At 38.9% G+C, this 22110-nt stretch overlaps 1 protein-coding gene across 1 annotated transcript in view; it reads right to left on the bottom strand.

Annotated features, from left to right (window-relative positions):
* Nucleotides 1-22110, bottom strand: part of PHEX (phosphate regulating endopeptidase X-linked) — a 101456-nt gene that overhangs the window by 61706 nt on the left and 17640 nt on the right. Inside the window, exons 4-10 of the mRNA XM_082782535.1 lie at nucleotides 18101-18187; nucleotides 16880-17106; nucleotides 13211-13279; nucleotides 10419-10535; nucleotides 7476-7559; nucleotides 7042-7187; nucleotides 544-637 (exon numbers count right to left, since the gene is read on the bottom strand). Of these exons, the coding sequence (XP_082638661.1) occupies nucleotides 544-637; nucleotides 7042-7187; nucleotides 7476-7559; nucleotides 10419-10535; nucleotides 13211-13279; nucleotides 16880-17106; nucleotides 18101-18187 (824 nt within the window). The remainder of the gene's footprint in view (nucleotides 1-543; nucleotides 638-7041; nucleotides 7188-7475; nucleotides 7560-10418; nucleotides 10536-13210; nucleotides 13280-16879; nucleotides 17107-18100; nucleotides 18188-22110) is intronic.

Here is a 22110-nt window from a genome sequence, read left to right as displayed (position 1 = left end):
TCTGTGAAAATGACTAATGTATATACATGTTAGAGCTCACAGAAAGCAGACATTACAGCAAGAGAATGTTTTGAGCAAGCTCAGAAAAACAAAACAAACAAACAAACAAACAAAAAACCTAAATCTTCAAGTTTTGTTTAGCAGAACTCTTTTCATGTATGTATAAAAAGTATGTTTTTTTCAAAGACCTAGATTTTGGCCAAATAAGTTTGACACTTTGCAGGTCACAACCATGGCACAAAATTTAATAACTTTCCAGCTTTCCACTTCCTGTGTAAGGAAAATAAGCTTTTAAAGAGGAGGTCTAGAAACTCCTTAACATACTCTAAAAGATGCTTTTCCTTAGTGTCATACACAAGAATATGCATGGCTTAATTATTTTAGATGGAATCTCCTACAAGAAGTTTAATCAATACATTTACCCAGCATGGAAAATATGTCATGTTATGCAAAGGTATAACCAACAAAAAATAGCATCTATAATGGAAACAATTAGTGCCAGCATTAGTACCATTGTAAATTCTATTAAAAACTTTAACTTACCCGAGAAAATTCCAGCCAACGATACTGAAAACGTCTACTGAGGTTAAATAATCTTGAATAAACCATCCTCCACACCAGATAGTTGGCAAGAGTCCTGTTAAATCAGACATGTTTTTATCAGATTTCTAAATGCATATGATGTAATGCAAAGCACTCACAGAAATATCTCCACAAATATTCAGACTGAGTGGTGGAAATTTCACCTTGAAAATTAATGAGTGATGACCAAATTGATAAATCCTTACTACACTTATAGTAATCTGTTGGATAGCAGCCAGTTAATATGTAATTGTGTAGTGGTAACCATGTTCTACAGGATAGTTATATTGATATAACTATAGTTATATCACCTAGTATGCCATGTTTAGGCAATGTTTTTTTTCAAAGGGCAGTTTTCATTTTCCATAAAAGTAGCAAGAACCGTGTCATAATAATAGTTGCATGAAAATTATGTACATAGGTTAAAAAAAATACCAGATTTTTCTGTTGTAAAACAGAGTGTTATCTCTCCCTATTAGTTAGGAAGATAAATTAGTAGGGAAGATAAACAATAGAATAGAAAAGATAATGATCCATCCCTCTCTACTAAAGATTATTTCATATTTGTGCCTTTCATTAGAAAAGATGATATTCATATATCAAGATGATATAAGAAAAATTCTTACTACTCACAGTTATTAAAGTATTACCACCCATGTTTTGCAGGTGGATAACTGAAATACCAAAACAGGAAGTCTTAGTAACAAGATTCTCATAAGAACTAAGGATGAGAGAGCCTGGAAGAAATTGTTCAAACTTTGCAGACCTGACATCTATGACCCTCTTTGTAAAACGTCAGGCACTTGACTAGGGTATTTATCTAGTCTAGGCTGAGCCTTCTCCATGCTCAGCAGTGGTTGTATGAGATGAAAGTGCACTGCAAATGGTCAAATCAAGTTCAAATAATCTCAAAACAAGTCCACTAATGGCCTAAGTGTATTATCTTTGTGTTATAGATGATATTTTTCAAGAATAGTCATTGTCCTAAAGCTACACCCAAAAGTTGTTTGTTGTACACTGGGTTATACATAATATCATGGGCACACCACAGACTTCTCCATAAGGAGGAAATTTGTTCCTTTGTAGCAGAAGATGCTTTGGTGTCTGAACAACTCCCTCTTCTATAAAATGCCAATTTCTTCAATTTTTACTTTCTGTAGAGATGGAGCCACTAGCTGTTCCTGCAGTGTCACTCTGTTAGCTTTATCAATATATGCTACCCATACAATCCCCTCTTCCAAATCCCACGCTTTATGGAAGCTTTGTCTCCACACAAGCATCACCTGAGCCATAACTTGAGTTTTGCCTCTAACCAAGTTCCTGTCTTGAGCTTCCAGCACAAGATATGTGGTTGCTGCAAGCTCAAGCTCTTGGTCCCTCCGCTGCAGAGCTGATAGTTATGTGAGGATGGAGATGTTTAAGGCAAGTTAAAGCGACATATTGTTAATTTGTGACAGAGCAAGTTACAACCCAGTCACTCTGGTACTCTGGTTATGCACACACATCTAAGTGGGACACCACACCAAGAGCAGATATGTGGGTGTGTGCTCTCAGCAGGCTGGCAGAGGCCTGCAGTGGGGACAAGTCTGGCCAGGCACAATGGTCGGCAGCTGAGGAAGGCAGGGACTCTGCAGTGCCACCAGTTTCAGTTGTCCCTCAGAGCTGCTCCCTCTGACCTGAAGCCAGCATGAGCCTGGGTGTAGTTGTACATCTGTGACAGTCTGGGAAAAGTCTCTTATTTCAAGTCTGCACATCCTTAGGGGTTAGAAATATAGTCAACATATTTCACACAGAAAAACATAAGGGTTTAATCTCAAGTTAGCTGTCACCACAAAGGCAGATGTCTTATACTCGCTAGATTTTGTGGCCAGTGGCAAATTCTGTAGGGGACTAGAGAATTGCTACAATTTTTATACATCCTGCCTTTTATACTCCAACATCATCTTTCACACTGTGGAGAGAGGCTTTTACAAAGCATTAAAGGAAAGTCTTCCTTCCACTTAATTTCTAAGGCACCCAGGTATGAATTATCCCATGAAATTTAGGGTGTAATTTTAGACATGCCACATAACCCCAGGTATAAGCCCTCCTTCAGGATACAGATGTATCATACAATATATATAAATCCCCACAATATTCATAACATATACCTGAAAAAAAGCTTTTTAGCATGAATAATGTAAATTTATAGCACAGTAAACATTACAGCAGATAAAAGATCTAGCTCTGAATGAATGATTAAACAGTTTTGACAGAATGTTTAGGGTCATTAAAAACTTATTTCAATCTACAAAACAATAACAGAAAGTATAGATTTTCCCATTAACACATTTTGACAATGTAGAATTTCCCCACTTAATGGCAACTAAAGTGCCCTGAAAGAATACAGTTCTCATTTATTTTGTAAATGACCAGAACCCCGCCAGCTTCACAAGCACCTGCCTCCTGTATTTAAGCAGCACTGAACAACATCCTTGCTCCTCCAGTAACTATTGCAAATTCCCTCAATTTATTACAAATGTAATTCTGTGGATCTAAACCAGTATTTCTGCTAGTCCTACATATTAAAAGGTGTAAAGACATAATTTCCATCAAAGTTCATCAGTAAAAAAACTCAGCTAAGTAGACAGCAATCAGAAACCAAGTATATGTTACAATTCAGTATTTAATTGCTGAAAAAAAAAAAAAAAAAAAAAATTTCCTTCTGTGAACTTCTCATTTGGAGGAGTTTGTCCTTAAATTCAAGATGGGGAACCTCTGTCAAATCAATAATGAAGGAAAGACTGAAATTTGTAAAGGATGAATCTTGAAAAGATGGCATTCAAAGACACCAATATCAATGTGAATTCAAAAACTTTAGTCATAAATGATGAAGGCAGGTGTCAGTTTCAGGAAATAGACCACAATTAATTGAGCTCTGTTTTAATTTGAGAAAGAAAAAAGGCTGACACCTCCTAAAACCAAGCTCTCTGATGAGATTATAACAATTCCTGATTGCAATCACAGTAGCATCCACTGATGCATAAAATGCAATAAAATAGGAAGGTTTCACTTCAAAGCCCAGGGGAATGTATATTTATGGGGGATGGAGGCAGACCTTTTTTTTTTTTTCCTGCTTTTGCTGTTGTTGTTGATGATGTTTGTTTGTTTGGGGAGAAGGAAGGAGGGGAAGGGGGTTGATAATTTCATTTTACTTTAATCTGTTTACTTTTTTGGGAGATGATTGTTTTATCTTTTTAGCTAACTGTACGAATTTAAAATCAATTGATCACCTTCATTCAGGTTAATAATGATACTTTTTGATTATGAAATGCCTGCAGTGCATATTTTGGGGTGGTTTTCATCCAAATTTCACAAATAATGTCACTGAGGTTCAGGGAAATTAACCTCCTCACATGGAGTAAAATCCAACAAGAAAATAAACCACAGAAATCCTCTCTGCACTTCCAATGAGACCTAAGCATTTGTTGTTTTAACCTTTGGGAAGACTGCAATACATAATCACGTATTTTAACTTCAAAACAACTGTTACAGAAAGAAGTCTAGACTGTTTCTTAACCAATATTACCATTGCTGTGATACACACTAAAAAAGGAAGTGGTAGAGAGCTTGCTTGCTGGGACAGTTAAAATTATACCAGTATTTATGAATATCTGCTGAAGAAGGCTCCACCCTATCTGGGAATAAAGTAGGTTGCTCATGTAAAATTCTGTAAGTTTGTAGTATTTTAATCAATAGACATGGTGGCAATTAAAGAGAATAGATTTAATATGAGATAATGGCAAATTAATTGACATTTTAAGAAAAATAGATCTTTCACAAATTTTGAGAACTGTTTGGAAATTGTATTCATAATTGGGTTGTGAATCAAATTAAAGAACTGAAAAACATCCATCTATAGCTGGAAGCACAAGTTCTCATTAAATTATTGTAGCTTAGCTCTCTAACTAATTTTTCAGGGACAGCTGAAGACCAGAAAGGAGATCTAGTGTCCCCTTGTCTAAAGAAAAATCCTCTTTATGCTGCAGGAATTACCATGTACTTCTCTATTAATTGTCCCACACTGCAAAAAATGCAGTAAAATGAGAAAACAGAAAGCTATTTATTCTGACAACAATAAGAATGGTAAAGCTGCTTCCTACAGCAGTTGCAGACATCCCTGTAATGAGGACACATTTTACTATATTCTATTCATTGCTCTCCTCTAAGGCACCAGCACAGATAACAGGGAGGGAAAATAAGCCTGCTACAGAGACCCGTGCCCTAGGCTGGACTCACAGCAGTGCCCTGGCTTGGGAATTTCAAACATTCCTTATTATGTTCCAGCCACACCACAGCACATATTTCAAGCTACACAGAGTTACTTGATTACATTCAGCAGGGTTGTCACTAAATAAATAAATAAATAAATGCCTTATTCTATTAAATTCACACTACACTCTGCCAATATGCTATTTTCTAGTAACATTGCCATGTGAATGATTTCGCAATTCAAGTCTGTTGAGGAAGTTCTCCAAGGGAGCAGTTTATGATAGGATTTTGAGTCCATACAACTTGTCACCTCCATCACTAAGAATTGTTTTGTAGCCAGGCTTAATTTTCACTCCATTCTTCCCTTCACCTGAAAGAAATTTCACCAAGTAGTTTGCCAGATCACTGGGGCATGAACCTTAATTTTGTGCCATGTTTGAATAACACCCATGCCTGCAGGTTGGTAACTGAAGAGAATATGAACTCAGAGAAAGTGCTTGTCTTTCCCAATGACACTGACTCTCCTGAAATAATCAGAAGTTAATTCACATTTTAATCACTGATGCAAGTCTAAATGTTTTGAATGCTTTAGTAGGAAACTGATCCATGGAAATATTTACTATTTAAAAAAAAAATAAAAAAAATCATGTTTTTTAAATTAATTTAACCTTTTAAACATCATATGGAGAAGGACAAATGAGATTACCCATAAGAAAATATCCTTGTTAAGCTTTTGGATTTTACTGCACAGGAAAATGTTAACATCTTGTTTTTAGCAGTTTGCATTAAGGTGATTTCTGATTTTCTCAGACCAGATAACAAAGTTGCTTCTGGAGCAAACTATGACATTTTAGATAATGAATATTATTACCTAATAGATAAACATAAACTTTGTTATCACGCGGTGACTCTTTGGATGGATTTTATGAATAAAAATTTGTTGAAATCTTCTTGGGTTGAGTTTAACACTGTATTTGACATTTCTAACTTTTTATGATGCAATTTTTCTTAGGGAAAACTTAGAGAAACTGAGCAGAAAACACTGATAGTGTTGGCTCACATAAACCATTATCAGCTGTAAGATTAACAGCCTGAATATATTAGAAATCAAAGACTGTTTTTGCCTGTCCCCTCAACCTTTGGCAATCAGGAAGCTGGTTTTGAATTTTGCTGAAGATGGATATTGAAGTTCTTTCTGGTCACTAGTCCAGCCTCTCTCCCCCATGATACACACACTGGTTTAACTTCTGTAACACTCATAGATGTTTTTTCTTGAAATTAAATTAAAATCCTAATGAAAAAAGCATCCAGGTATTTACTGTGTAGTAGTTACATTTGCATGTAAGTGTAATGGACAACCCAAACCGTTTAGAAGACTTTCTTCAGCGTATTAAAATTCATGGTTCATTAATGATATTTGTCTGAATTATATAAAGTAAGAACGTTTGACAATCTGTAGGCAGAAAAAAATGATCATCTTCATGTTTCTTATTGTTTATCTTCTTATTACTTTTACAGGTACTGGTACTATGAATTAACATAAACATTCTGTCATTAGAGGCACAGAGCAGCAATATAAGAACAATGCTTCCAAATTACTCTTTTTTTTTTTTTTTCTGAAATGCACATTTGGGTGTGGCCATACTGTACAATCAACTAGGAATTATTTTTAGAGATGAGAGCCTGGCAATGGTTTTGTGGTGGTTTTTAAAAGTTCAGCAACACATCTGAGTGGAGAGTGAGAGCAAATTATCACAGAAACAACTTAGATGTTATCAACAAAAATGCTTCAAAACAGAACATCATCTTCACATACCCTTTATTCCTCACATTGCCTGAACCTGTCTTGCCTGTTCTTGAACCTGTTCTCTGTCCCTGTGCAGAGAACATCCATTGTGAGCTGCCTGCATTTTTCTAGAGGTATAAATGATTTCACAAGATACAAGACCGTATACAGGTTAGAGAGGCTGAATGGATCTGCAAAGGATCTGCTGAACTTTACTGCAACATGTGTTTTGAGTAAAAAGGTGCTTGAAACTATTTTTTTTTTCTGCTGCACTCAAAGTAGTACTATATCTTCCTTCGGACAAAACCACGGAGATCTTTTGCCCAGAGACATGATTCCAAGAACCTCTGAAGCACCTGAAAATCCCAGGAAAAGCCTGGCATTCAATGCCCCATCATAAATATGAGTGAAACCATCCTTACTTTTTCCTTTCATTTTCAAGTATCCTGAATAAATCTTTGAAGTACTGGGGAACACGGACAATCACATTTTCTGAAGGACCTATGTCTTTGAGCTCAGGGTAGAGTCTGGTGTCAATCACTTTCTTGATGTATCCCAGCCAGTCAAACTGAAACAAAAAAAAGAAGGCTGTTTAAAGCAGTTTATCAAAGAAGATGATTCATTAACTAACTTGCACCTTTGAGATTAATGGTTTCAAAGCTTTACTTATTAAAAATTTAGAAACTATTGCAGTTTGTCTTTACATGTTTTCAAACCTTGCATAATTGTGTTTAAAAGAACATACAAACATTCTTAATAATATTCCTTTAACATGCTGTCTTTCCGCACTAGAAGATTTTGTTAATCATATAGGTCAGAAGTTAAAACAATAGTTTTGTATTTTTCCACAACCAACCTGTGGAATCATGGCACTAAGCTCCGATATGTTCATTTTATTGTACATCACCTCGCTTGTTCGATTTTCATATGGAATCATGATCTGGGGGAAAAAATAAATAAATAAATAAAAAAAAAAGGTGAAAACCAGGTTCATCTTCAAAGGATGTGTTCTTGTATCACCACTGTCCAGCATAATCTCAGTGCGGAAGTATCTCACCACCCCTTTTGCAAATGTTCATGACATTAACTTCCCTTTCTGAGGATGGCATTACCTAGGAGAGTTGGAATATGGTTCATTGTCAGCTTAACTCATTACGGGGAAATTTTATGAGCTGCATGTCTTCTTTGAACAAAGCAAACCAATTTGTGTCCTTTTTATAAGAAATGTGTGTGGATTCATAAGAGGCAAAAGCATACCTAGACATTTAATACTTATTTATCTTATCATCTTAGAAAGAAGCCAGTCCAAACTGTTTAAAAGGTCAAATCTGAGATGGGTATGCTGGATGGATATCTCATCTCTTGGATTTGAACATGTGCCCTGCTATGGCCTGATTCCATCTGAGGGAAAAGCCAGACACGCACCAGTTTCTCCCCATTTTACCAAGTGTCCTGATTTCCATAGCAGAAAACCTTAGCATATAGGCCAGACATGAGCTAAATCATTCACCAAAACAATCTCTCATCCAATTGACCACAGGAGCCAGACCTCAGGATCCTCTGCAGTATCAAATCCAAGGATGTAGCAGAAGAAATACTAAATACAAAGCAAGTCCTTTTATAATTGAGAAGAGATGATCAGATTCCAAGATGGTAGCCTGGTATCTTAACAGAGAAACAAGACAAGTACAAGATAAAGTTTAATATTTTGTCACTGTTCAGGAGAAACAAGAATTCCTTATGTCAATTTCAGCCCCACTCTAAGGTAAATCCTGTACAACAGGCTTTTTTTCTGCAGAATTTAAACAGGACAGAGATTGACGCCAGACTAACCAGACAGCTGGAAGTTCTCCAACCAAAATTCTACAGCAAATGTCTGTGGTTTTACTGTTGTTCAAGCCATACAGGAAAAAAAATGACTTTCTTCTCCCTTTCTGCACATTTCTTTTATCTGACAAATCTAAACTCTCCTTGAACCCATTTGCTCCCTTCTTCTCAAAATTTTTCCTCTTCCTCCAGTAATTCAGATCTACTCAAAAACTTCCTTTTACACAATAAGATCTCTTGAAGAATACCATTCCTCCCTAAATCCAATATATTTTCCCTTTATTCTAGTTGTCTCTCTTCCTGAACACACAAATTCTTTGTTATGTATGTTCACTAAAAAAAAAAAATATATAGAGGAACATGGGATATCGTAAAAAACAAAGCGACAAACAGGACTAGCTCCTTCAAAATCATGGTAAAATGTAATGTTTATGTGATTAATTGTGCTCATTAGGGATCATGTAACAATCCACATCCCTGGACTTGTTCCTAATATCTGAATATATTTTAGGGAATTATTCGTACTAAAGGAATATTAGGTGACTGTGAGCAAACATGGCTTGTTGCATAAAAGCATGCATTACTAATCCTGAAGGCTATTACATGATCCATGTCATCTTATACAGCAACTTCACATATCCTGTTTGTGAATTAAAGCTCTCTAAGACACTTGCCAAATAAAACATTAGAACTACCAGAAGTAGCAATGCATCTTATCACATCACCAATAAACAGAACAAACAGTTCCTGTTTCTCAAGTCCACTGGATCGCAATGAAGTATCTGCTCATTATTACAACCAGGCTAGGTAATTGAAACAGAATATTGGCTTTTATTTAGAGATTTAACAAAATTTCATCTCTGCTTTCAGCTGAGACATGGAAACACTGATTTACTGCTGTTTGGATGGCTCTCAGTTCTGCACACAGACACACACACACCAATAAGACATATCATTGCCTTTCCTCCTGGTGTAGACACCAGTAGCAGTACCCAGGGAAAAGTCATTTTCTACTGCCACCTCTTCTGAGAAAGAGGCTTCTCTATTAACAGCAGAAGCTGCATTTCACAGAGGACAGTGGGAGAGTTTCTTTTCTACAGTGATATGAAGAAATCCTCAGTTCTGCTGGAAGTTCTGTAAATCAGCATCAAGTCTATACCGCTAACTTTTGCTGGTTTCCCAACACTGAAGAAAACTCTTCTCTCTAGCTTTAGAAAAAGCAGAAATGTTAGTGGACTTGAAGCTCCCAGGAGAAGGATTCCTGCAGCAGCCACAGTAAAGGAGATATAGGGAAGCAGAAATGCTTCTTCAGCCTGCAAGAGTCCTAAAGTCTAAACCAAACTCCACAGGGGGTGGGGAGCAAAAATGTCACCAACTAAATCAATCAGATCCGAGTGCTAGATTTAAATCTGCTTAGTTTTGCTAAGTCCAATTGGTCTCATAAAAGAAAACTCATGGAGTTTCTTGTCCCTTCCCCCAGGGCACCACAAGAAAGTATCTCAGGAACTTACTGTGGCACTGCTATGGCCACCCACCCATTCATTAACCACAAAGTGCCACTATCCTAACTCACTCTTGTGCTGCTCTTAGACTTCCTCAGAGAATGACCCAGTCTGCTCCTTGAATACATGGCAATGTATTCACAACACAGCTGTACAACAGGGACTTAAATTCTGCCCAAGTTCAAACAAGAAATATTATTAATTTAAAGGACCAAGGGCAATTGGCTAAAGGTTTTATTTGATTGTTTGATTTTCTTTTTTATTTAACCTGCCCCTGAGAATAAAATATTCTATTTAACAATTTACTAAGGCAGGAAGACTGTTCACTCTTTTTTTCTTCAAGTTCTGCTCCTTTCCTTCTCCTTCCAATAAACATTATTGCTAAGGTTGTTGATATAATGACTTTCCATTTTGAAACAGGACTGCACTTTTTTTTAAAGCTATATTAAATGCCACATAAAATTACCCACCTCAGCTATTTTAACTTCCAGCTTTAGAACTGACTTCATATCAGACTCAGCTCGTGAAGCATTTGCACCCAGAAGCACTGCTGTGTCAACCATGAACTGCAAAAAGGCATCTCGGTACTGAAAAAGAAAAGGGGGGAGGGTTGGAATGAAGTTATCAGTGGATTTGCACTTCAATACAGCTGCAGCAGTAGGTCACAAAATGTCCAGCTATAGCAGGGAAGGGAGCGGAATACTTCGTACTTTCATGCCCTTGCAACCAAAGTTATAATTTCCTTACCTTGAGTGACCACTTTCATTGAAGAGAAGAGGGGAAATAACACACTAAACATACTGTGCATGAAAGATTAAGATACCTGCTGTGGTACACAACTCTGAATCTCTGTGTAAATCTCAGGAAATGCAAAAGACACTTCTGGATTAGATCGAAAATACTTACAAATCTTATGATGGGATTAGACAATGTGTATGTGTGTACACAAATGTTTTTTTGCAATCTCATACAGTAATAAGAACAGGACTGAAGAAGTGCTTATAGGCAAGTGCAAGCTTAGGGGCTGAGAATACTGGGAGATAAATAGACACTCCACTGACCTCTATCCTCTATTTCTGCCACAACACTGCAACACATATTCCCACTACAGTGCTCTGCTCTCCCTAAAAAAGCACATTTTAGTCTAGTGTGTATACACAAATGTTAGCACAAAACACTGTATATAATGATACTGTAGTGACTTTTGTGCTACCTCTCTCCAAGCATCATCTTTAAGAGTTTTGAGAGGGATCAGATTCCTCTTCATCAACTCCTGCTGGCCCATAGTCCTCCAAAAGAAAAAAAACATTTCCCAATACATCACCACCTTTAATCTTTTTTTTAATCATCTAGACGGATGGATGTGGCTAAAAAAACTCACTACCTTCTCACTGAACTTAAAAGGGAAGCAAAACTCTAAGACCTTAATCATAAGTGATTTGTCTATGACAATCCAAGTTCTTGTTTTCTGTGAGCTTTCAGCTGCACGTGTCAGATGCTGCCCACAGGCTTTCATCAAAGGAGTGTAAAAGAGATGTTGCCATTGTCAAATATCGATACATATGGCAAACCTTACCAGTTTATGACTGCTGTCCACAGAAAAACAGCAAGAAAACTTGTTGATAAGCTGCAGCAGAGTACTGAGAAATCATGAAGAGAGGGAGAAGAAGAGTTAATGAATCACTGAGACGCACTGAGGAACTCTTGCTCCCTGTATTTAATAAATTCAGGTTAATTTTATGATAGCCATCTGTAAAGGAGCTTGAAATGAGCTCAGCCTTCAGGCCTAATTCAACCCAAGAGGCTGGCCTGGAGGGCAGCTCACCAATGCAATAGTATTGAAGTTCCACTTTGTTGAGACAGTCTTCAGCTTCTAGTCACTTTGTCCATGGTCTGGGAAATCCTGGAGCCTCCTCTGCCATGGACTGGGGGACTCCTGTTGCCACCAGGTCAGGTGAAGGCTAAGGCAAGGGTAGCTGTATCAGCTGCTAATGAATACTGCCAGCTGTCCTTGAATGCAGTGTGCCTGCAGACTTTCTTCTAGCTGACCCCTGATTAGGGAGGGTCAAGCACCTTTTTAGTCCACACCACAGAGAGGCCTATACAAGAGCCAAGCTCCTTAAAGCACAACTCCCAGAAGCAACCAAGAGATGCAGCGGTTCACAAGGAAGAGGTGAGTGAACTTTGTCTGACATACCCATCCTTAGATATGGTGGTCACGTGCCTTAGGACATGGTACCCAGACACTGCTGGTGTAACTGATTTTTTGTTGTACTCCTGGACCCAGATGGTGCCTCATAAGGAGGACACAGATCTGCAAGTCTCAAACTGCAGGCAATGCATGCAGCCCCTTGCTGAGACACATGATCTTCTAGCAAGTGCACTTTCAGCATGTTTGCAGACGGTAAGAGACTGGGGGAGGAGGTTGAGAAGGTTTTTCTGATGCATCATATGGTTGTGTTGCCACACAGAGGGACCTTGTTAGGCTGGAGAAATGGGCCAACAGGAATCTAATGAAGTTCTACAAGGGGAAATGCCAAGTCCTGCATAGGGTGACAAATAACTCTAAGCACAAACACAGGCTGGTGGCCAGCTGACGAGGAAGCAATTTTTATGAAAAGCTCAGGAAGTCCTGGTGGACACCAAGATGAACATGAGCCAGCAATGTGTCCTTGCAGCAAAGAAGGCTAACAGTATCCTGTGCTGTATTAGGCAGATTTCTGTCAACGGGTTAAAGGAGGTGAACCTGACCCTTTACTCAGCGCTGGTGAGGCCACATTTAAGTGCTGGGCCCAGTCCTGAGTTAGCCAGTACAAGACAGACATGGCTGTACTGGATTGGGTCCAGCACATGGCAACAAAGCTGATAGAGGGCCCACAGCATCTGCCATACAAGAGGCTGAGAGAGCTGGGACTGCTCAGCCTGGACAAGAGAAAGCTAAGGGAGATCATATATATGTGTATAGGTATCTGATGTGAGGAGTAAAGATGACAGTCAGACACTACTCAGTTGAAATGTCTCCAGAGGTCCCTTCCAAGGTGGAAGAAAAGCAAGGGGGACCCCAAATCTCATTAAAGTCTTCACTGGAGAAACTTTGCGAGTATCTGTGGTGGTGGTGTTTTCTGATAGGAAATATCTTGACAAATCTAAATTCAAACAAACCACAATTTTTTCTCAGTTTGGAGCTCAACAGAGCAAAATCCACAATGACAAAAACTGAGGGAAAAAATTGACATTTTGAGTTTCAGTTAATGCTACTTACAGATTTAGCTTCTGTGGTGTTTTCTAGGTAATCCTCTCGAGATGAAAGAGAGAGGCTCGCTTGATCTAGCTGTTAAAAATAACAAGAAAAAGCATTAAATAATTAAATTCATCAGAATTCAAAGATAGCCATATTAGCAACCTTGAAAGAGTTCATGTTTTTCTGGCAATTACAGTAGGTGTATGTAAATACCTAATACATAATACATTGCTGAAGACCAGCCTGAGTTCCACATAATTAAAAAATAACAGAAAAATGCTGACAGATGTTACTAAATTCACATTAGTGTGATCTGGAAAGCCTCAGATGTCCCCTGCAATATTTGAGCTATCTACTACAGCAAAGTATCATCTACCACGACTTAAGTGTTTATGTTAAGTGGTTATGGCTGAATATGAGCCAGCAGTGTGCTCAGGTGGCCAAGAAGGCCAACGGCATCCTGGCTTGTATTAGGAACAGCGTGACCAGCAGGGCTAGGGAGGTGATCGTCCCCCTGTACTCAGCTCTGGTGAGGCCGCACCTCGAGTACTGTGTTCAGTTTTGGGCCCCTCGCTACAAGAAGGACATCGAGGTGCTTGAGCGGGTGCAGAGAAGGGCGACGAAGCTGGTGAGGGGCCTGGAGAACAAGTCCTACGAGGAGCGGCTGAGGGAGCTGGGCTTGTTCAGCCTGGAGAAGAAGAGGCTCAGGGGCGACCTTATCGCTCTTTTTAGGTACCTCAAGGGAGGCTGTAGCGAGGTGGGGGTTGGCCTGTTCTCCCACGTGCCTGGTGACAGGACGAGGGGGAATGGGTTTAAGTTGAGCCAGGGGAGTTTTAGGCTAGATGTTAGGAAGAACTTCTTTACTGAAAGGGTTGTGAGGCATTGGAACAGGCTGCCCAGGGAAGTGGTGGAGTCACCATCCTTGGAAGTCTTCAAAAGACGTTTAGATGTAGAGCTTAGGGATATGGTTTAGTGGAGGGCTGTTAGCGTTAGGTTGGAGGTTGGACTCGATGACCTTGAGGTCTCTTCCAACCTAGAAAATTCTGTGATTCTGTGATTCTGGCTCCTTTAGCAAGTAGGGTAATGCAAAAAGAGTGGGTCTACAGGATCAAACACTCATGCTGACAGTGATTCATGCTGTACATATTTCAGGGGCAACAGAGTCAACTTTGGACATACTAGTCTAGTGTGTGGAACAAATGTCCATTAGCTACTGGAACATGTCCACTGCTGTGTGCCTGGAAAGCATCATTAGCCTACTTTGACAAAAAACATGGTTGTGCATTTGAGCTTCACTCTAGACCATTATTGAGTGCTGTAATGAGTATTTGGCTTTTTGAATAGAGGTACAGCTGGATTCCAGCCACAGAAATCGTTGCGTGCACGCATGCATGCACAAGAAATTTTTAAACCAGTCTTGAAAGTTCAATGAGATCTGCACTTTGTCTTTTGAATGAAATGACTACATGGGAGTGTTTACATAATGTTTCAAGTCCTTAATTAGGCAAAATTCACAGTCAAATAATATTCTTAAAATCACTACTGGAAGCTGAGATTTCACAAAACATTTCAATGTGATCAAAACAAATTAGGATATAGAAGCCAAATCTGAAAACATAATTCATCCAGTTTCTGAACTCTTCATAAGATACTCATGGGAATGGAAAGAGTGGAAAAACAAAACCAACAAAAAACAGTTTTGTCATTCTAAGATTATTATTTTGATGTCATATTTGTTTTGAGAAGATAAGAAATGAAGAGAGATTGTACCTAGTCATACTACTTTACACAAGCCCTTTTTACTTTAAATTCTACAGCATTTATATTTCACATTTTCTACATGTATAAAACTGACCTATGTAAATGCAAATAGAATCTCAAATGGATGAATAAACGTCATCTTGTCCTCTAATGGGTGATTTTCTCAAGATCTAAAATATATCAAAATCATAATAAAACAAATCCTCCACTGAAAGCAGAGTACCTGTGATGTTCAGTGAAATTCTGATTCTTTGAAAACCAGTATCACCTTTTTTCTGCATATTGAAGAAAAAAATAAATCACTATATACAATAGATATCAGTCTATTTCAGTTATGTGACTGTTGCTTTAAGTGCTCAGACAAATTTTCCTGGCTTAAGAGTCAGATTTGATAATCTATTGAAACTAAGAAAGCACAAATATGAGGTAGAAACAGAAAAGTTAACTAACATTTTTTTGTCCAAAAAAAAAATAATTATATTGAATGCTAAACAAAGTTTAATTTGGAGCTTCTCATTTTTTTCCCAATCTATTTATGATTTTGCAATGCTGAACAAAGAATTTTGCAATAGAGCTATTTTCACGAGCAGATTGAAATACTCTTTGGTACAGCCACACTCCTGGGAATTTGTTAAAACATTGACAAAGTAGAATACTGGCTGATGCATTCTGCAGATCAAGTTCTTAATCAAATTAACAACAACAGAATCCCCCAAGGAGTAATACGTTATTCATAGGATGTAGTGCTTCAGTTATTTAGATACCTAATTTATATGTGCCACTAAGCATACTGAGTAAAAATACTACTAGGTACAATTCATTTCCAAGGGATCAGCAATATAGATGTATCCAAACCCCCCACTGACAGGTGACTTGGCCTAAGAGATTATGGTAGGAGTATGACAGGAGATAGCTAAATGTTTCCTCTTTTTATTCTACCATTTCAGTTCTTTTAAAAGAAAGTCAAGCCAAAGCAATCTTGACAGGATCCAAACAGAATCTTAGCAGAATGACATCCTTAATACTTGAACTCCTGATCTGCTACTGCCTTGACCATTCAGGAAAACTCCCTAGAGACAGGGAAAGTTACTGCTGAATTTTGTACCAGTCAAACACCTCAGTCAAATGACATTCCAAAGAGCTGATTCAGAATCAACATTCACTTCAGAACCACTGAAGTTTGTTCTGTCCAACTCTCATCCAAGACCCAAATACAATGTATTCTTGAAAGCATCCCTACAGCTAGCCAGGATGCCAGCAATGTAAGGACCATAAATATTATTTTGCTGTGATGAATGGTGTCATAGCTTTCTTTCTTGTTCCTTCTCTCTTGCCTTCATAAATTACATTCTCATAGCAATGGAGAGCTGGCCTACTCTGGTTACTCATCTCTACTTCCTAAACAACAATAACGCATTTGGCCCAGGCACTCGATCTTGCCATGATGACATCTCACAGTAACCATTACAATTCTCTCTTGAGTTTTGTCAGACTAAAGCTAGGCAATTTTACTTATTTATTTGTTTGTTTGTTTGTTTTTTCCTTCTCACTAATCTAAACCGTTGTGTAATGTCATGCATTGTTACTGAACTTTATGCTTTGGTTCAAAACAAAAGAATTTCAGTAAATGCTTATTCTTCATTTCAGGTTTAGAAGTGTTTGGGATACATTTTTTGTTGTAAGGTGCTGCTTAAGAAGCTTGTAAGAAGCACAAGATAGTATGTTTCCACCTCAAGAAAAATATCTCAAGTTCAAAATATCTGTGACCAATTCATCATTCTTTGTCTTCACAGACAAAAACCATTCTTCATACAACTGATAGTGTTATAAGCAGCACCCAGAGCACCCCCTGGACAAGATATCCACCACTTTTGTTTAAAAAATGAGATCACAAAATGCCATGCAGAGTAACCTAATAGATATCTGTACCTTCAGGATGTACCGGTTGGAGATTTTGTCATCAGCAGCCACGTATAAACGGATGAAGACAGAGTTACTGTATTGACCACGAAGAGTTGCCAGAGTCTGGACTAAGCTAAACCTCCTCTCTGACCACAGCCCCTCAGGTCCAATGTTGGATTCCAGCACAGGCCAGCGGAAAGGGGAGTGCCTCAGTATGCTTAGCAGTGGTTTCACATCGGCTTTTTCGATTTTATCTGAAATGTCAAAGTGTGACAACTGTTACATTCCAGATGATTCAAATCCAGCAGCAGCCATGGGAGGTGCAAGGATTTATCAGTGCTGATCAATTCCTAGGCAGGACAAAGGCACTGCTGAACCCCAGCACCTTTGTTCTGCCTGTGAACACAGAGGCCCAGCAGTCCTACACCACTTTATATGAATCAAGTTAAAAAAGAGGCATATCAGTGTCTTTTCTAAAAGGCAAAGGGCTGGAATTAAGTATATTTTCATAGACTGCCTGCAATCAAAGCCAGAGGGGTCAGCAGCTGGGCACTGCAGCTGCAGGGCAGCTGCCCAAACTGCTGAGCCTGCCCCAGGAAACCATGTCTGAAGGAGAGTGGGAAGGACAAAGAACACATTGATGGACAGACTCCACTCCCTCCCAACCCATCTTTCACCCATTCAGTTGCATAAAGTTTGTGCTGTGTCCTAGCTAGTGCACATCAACCCTACAGAAAGTGACAAGCTCAAGGAAAGCACTGCCGAAAAGTGGTTACAGGCCTTCCTCTCTAAGCCCACTTGGCACCCAGCTAACTCACAGTTGCAGAGCTCAGGGCTGCCTGAATCCTGCCCTGTGGAAGTGTTTTGATCACAGGGATTTAGAGAAAGCTGGAGGGTGCTGAGCAGACTCTCAAAAGTGTCTTAGGAGAATTTCATCAGTGTCCTCTGATACACCAGGCATTACTCCTGTGCCCCTTGGCAAGGTTCTCGCATCCTTTTGCACACATAAGGATCCCTTGTCAGAGCCCTGATGAACAAAGGTCTCTGTAAAAATGTCTCCTTGTGCCTTGATGTACCACTGCCTTGACTTCAGGAACAAACAGAGGACCCTCTGCATTCAGGCTGAATGCAAATCAGCAAAACCTGTGAGTCTGCACAAAGCTTCATGGAGTCCAGTGGAGAGCAGAAAAAAAGCCTGGATTTATAAACATGGCTAACACATCGGTGTCCAAAAATCAGACCACTTACTCTCATTCATACAGGATGCATAAAGGATCTTGGCCTTCTGTACAGCTTCACTGTCCTGTCTTTTGCTGATTGGTTTCTCAAGTAATGCTGAAAAAAGAAATGACATTTTTTCAATACCTTGGAAATTGTGGGTATGATGTTTGCCTGTCTCAACATTTGCTTCAGTCATAGCACTTAGTTAATTGAGGAAGAGGTTTCACATGTATTTTCTTAGGCAACAACACAGGCATGAGAGGTATTTTCATTTTTTCCCACCTCCACACAGGATATGCATCCTTTTTAAAGGACTACTATAAAGACAACTTACTGACACGGTTCATTGCTCACAAAGAGCCACCTCAGCAAACAGAGGTGACAGGAAATCAGGGGAAGCGGGTGGGAGCTAGCACACAGGGCAGAGACTGAGGAGTGTTTTTTTTTTCAGGTGGCTGAGCTCCTGGTGTTGGCATGCTGTGAGACTGGGGTCTAAAGGAGAAGGTGGTAGGATCCCAGAAGCAAGACTGTTGGGGTTTATTTCCACCAGCTCTGCCACTGCTGAAAGCTAGTGGCAGAGAGCTGCTCTTTTGCAGCTCTCACAGCCTCACACACAGCCTCAGCCTTGTGAATTACACAGAAGGCCAAGTATGGAACAACTATTTGAAAAGTTGTGTTATATAGCTCCCTCACACCACAGTTGCTCACCGACCTTGTTCTGGAAAACCAAACTTGTTTTCCTAAGCTGTCATCTCTCTGCACAAACGTTGCACTCATCACATTATGTAAGGAAGTGAAATATCATGCAGAATGAATCTGAACCTCATCAGTCCACACTCAGCTGCCTCAAGCCATTTAGCCAAACTTTAAACCAGCCACAATGTTGTTGTAAACATATGTACTGTGGCTAGATGCAGAGCCAACTTAGCTTCAGCAATATCCATCAGATCGGGTGCAGCACGGCAAGAGCACTTCTATGACTAAGAGAAGCAGTGTAGTTCTTGAGCACAGCACAGAAAATGGGCTAGCAAACTCTGTTGGACCTGATGCAGTTTTGTGAGACCCTAACAGGTCATGTCCAACATTACCTTACTGTTTCTGGAACCATTGGAAAGATTGGTTTTGCTGGAGCCATCCCAAATGCCTCCTGATGGGCACTCAACCAGAGCTAAGAAGCCTTAAAAAATTCAAGAGTAACTTTCCTACAGCATACTCCCCAGTGAGTATCCCTCTGGGCTTCAGGAGGATTTATGAACAAAGGCACAGTGCAGATTGGCCATACGAGCTGCTGTGCCTGCCTGAGTTACCACACATAAAGTAGGATGAATTGCAGTGCAGCAGTCCCAGGTCTGCCAAAGTCTACAGTTGGCCAGTAGGACCTCATAACACCTGCCACAGTAAAACCAAACCTCTTCTATGTGGAGCTTATTCAAGAACCTGCCATGCTTCACCTTTCAGATACTTCACACCCATGTCCAGAGCACCTACACTCAGGAGACCATACTGCTTACTTCAGAAAGGTATTAGTCAAAGAGTATCCTAGTGATGAGTAAATGCCACTTCGTCTATTCCTCCAAAATCCCTTTTCTCCATGGGAAAAAATAAAAAAATAAATAAATAAATAAATAAATCTGTTTGGATCTTTGAGAAATTGAGAAATGTGTTGAGGTCATTCCCTTTTAGCAATGGATAAGGTAAGAATTTCATTTAAAAATAAATAAATAATAAACTGCTGGATGGGATTCCCAATAGTTTTGGTTTCACATCCTCAAGTTCTTAATATTTCTCAATTTCTTAAACACAATATCATACCAATCATTGACACATATATCCAGTGTGCACAGTTCTTAGCAGAATAATCAGACCTGTTCGTGTTTTAAGAATGACATTTTAAGAGAAACTATAAATGAAACCTACATAAAACTAAGAATGAAAAAACACACTCCTATTAAAGTTATTGTAATAACTTCTGTTCCTTGCCAGTGAGCTGCACAGCCATGAAATTTTGAAGCTAATAAAATTCAATAGCTAAAGCTGAGCTAAAGCTCAAGAGAGATACAGAGGATGACATCCAATAAAATAAAATCAACTCCAGGAATGCACCTGCATAAAATCCTGTTAATATGAGACCTGGTGTTTTCCCATCAAATCACCTTGTTATGTGACAGAATGAAGCTGTAACTCTTCCTGCACTTTTGCAAAGGGTGATAGTGAAGATGCTGCCATTTTGTGTAGAATTAATGTATAAAGAAAATTATTGGTTCCAATGATGCCAAACCCAGTTATCAAACATGAAAACCTTAATAAGAAGGTTGAACCTTCTGTTTGGACACTGAAATAAGGGATGTGGTCCGTGTGTGCTCTTCAGACTACAGAAGTTCTTCAGCGTTAGCCTCAAGCTTCCAGAAAGATTTAGAAGCTCAGATCTGGAGCACTGGTCAGCTCAACTTGCTTTCTGCATTAGCTGATATACTATCCAAATACAAGGTTCAGAAATTCTCTGTCTGTTTGACACGCAAATATTTATAGCTATTTTATGTGTCCTTGAATATTCAAGTTCTTCCAAGTACCTGCTTTTTCCCTTGCTAGGGGAACATTTGGGCTTGCATAAATCCACTGAGGAATTCAGTCTAATAGTTTTCTCTTAAGCCTACTGGCTGGAAGTAGAAACTCTGGCCCACTTAGGGAAAGTCAGTGTTTCGAATAAAGCAGTTCACTCAGTGCTGAGAAGAATGTTGAGTTTGTTCTTGGGGTGTTTTTGTTGTCACTGTTGTTTTTGTTGATTTTGTTTTGTTTTGTTTTGTTTTTGTTTGTTTGTTTGTTTGTTTTTCTGAACTCAGATTATGTTCTGAATGAAAAAACATGTTTTAAAATGAAAAGCACCAACTTCCTAAAGTAATCTTCCATTTTAGGACTCCAAATATTATCTGCATTTGACTTAAGTCTATAGACAGTTTCAATACACTAAAAAAATATATGTATCCTTCACCAGGTTTTCTGATTATGAAAGAAATTTTATCCACCTTTCATCAGCACCTTTTAGTTTCATCTTTAGATGGGAACTTTTAGGAATGGATCCCTTGCATGAGACACACAGCATTCCAACAATACTAAAAAAAAAAATGAAACAATAGTTCATTTTCCAGCTCCCAGTTAACTGTTACATTGATAAAGATGGAACAGAAATCTAGCCAAAAAGACTAGAAAAGCAAAATATATAAGGTCATTTACAATACCCTGAAAGAGCACAGGACCATAATTACCAGCAATGGCAATTTAACAACTCCTTGTTATTACTGACTTGCATCACCAGCCTGCCATAAATGCAAAGCACAATGTCATAGCTGAAAGCCACCATGAAAAAAAATAAATAAAAATATGAACCAATATAGCTTAGACCACCGTGAAGACAAATTCTGTGATCACCTGCCCCTAGCCAAATATGAAGTACAAGTTTGGATGGCTGTTCTAACAAAGCAGCTCTTGTTCTTCCATCATGTCTTTTGTTTCCTTCACTTTCAAATTAATTCCAAGTTATTCTGTTAGGAATAAAAGGGGTCTCAGCCTGTGCTATTGATCTCAGCACCTCATTGTCAGTGTTTCTGTATGCACAGAATGTTCAGAGGCAAGATATAAATCTGTCTTCACATAAAACTTAGTTATGGCAAATGTTAAAACCTATTGGTAATTCTGCTCCGCAGTGCTGAAACAATATAATTCATCTCATTGAGCATCTATCTCTTGCACAGTCAGAAACTGGTTAAAGCTGTTCATGTTATCCCAAGCTTTCTGAGGTCATGAATTGTTCCATCATTCATTTTCTTTTACCGAGGGGCTGAGGGCAGGGAGGTTCCTGTTGCAAACCAAAGTTTTTCTGCTCATGACAGTCTAGGTCAGGTGGGCTTACATCATTGCCCTCCCTGGCCCCAGTACAAAACACAAAGACAGCATCACCAACAGAAAACACGCCATGGCTGGGGATGATCCTCAGCTGTCTGAACTGAAGATGCTTAGGCAGGCAGTCAAGGAAAAAAGCC

Source organism: Aythya marila (assembly GCF_965140915.1).
Source record: "Aythya marila genome assembly, chromosome: 1".
In the NCBI taxonomy this organism is placed as follows: domain Eukaryota; kingdom Metazoa; phylum Chordata; class Aves; order Anseriformes; family Anatidae; genus Aythya; species Aythya marila.
Note: the sequence above shows the minus strand (reverse complement) of the source record. Positions and strands in the feature narration are given on the sequence as shown.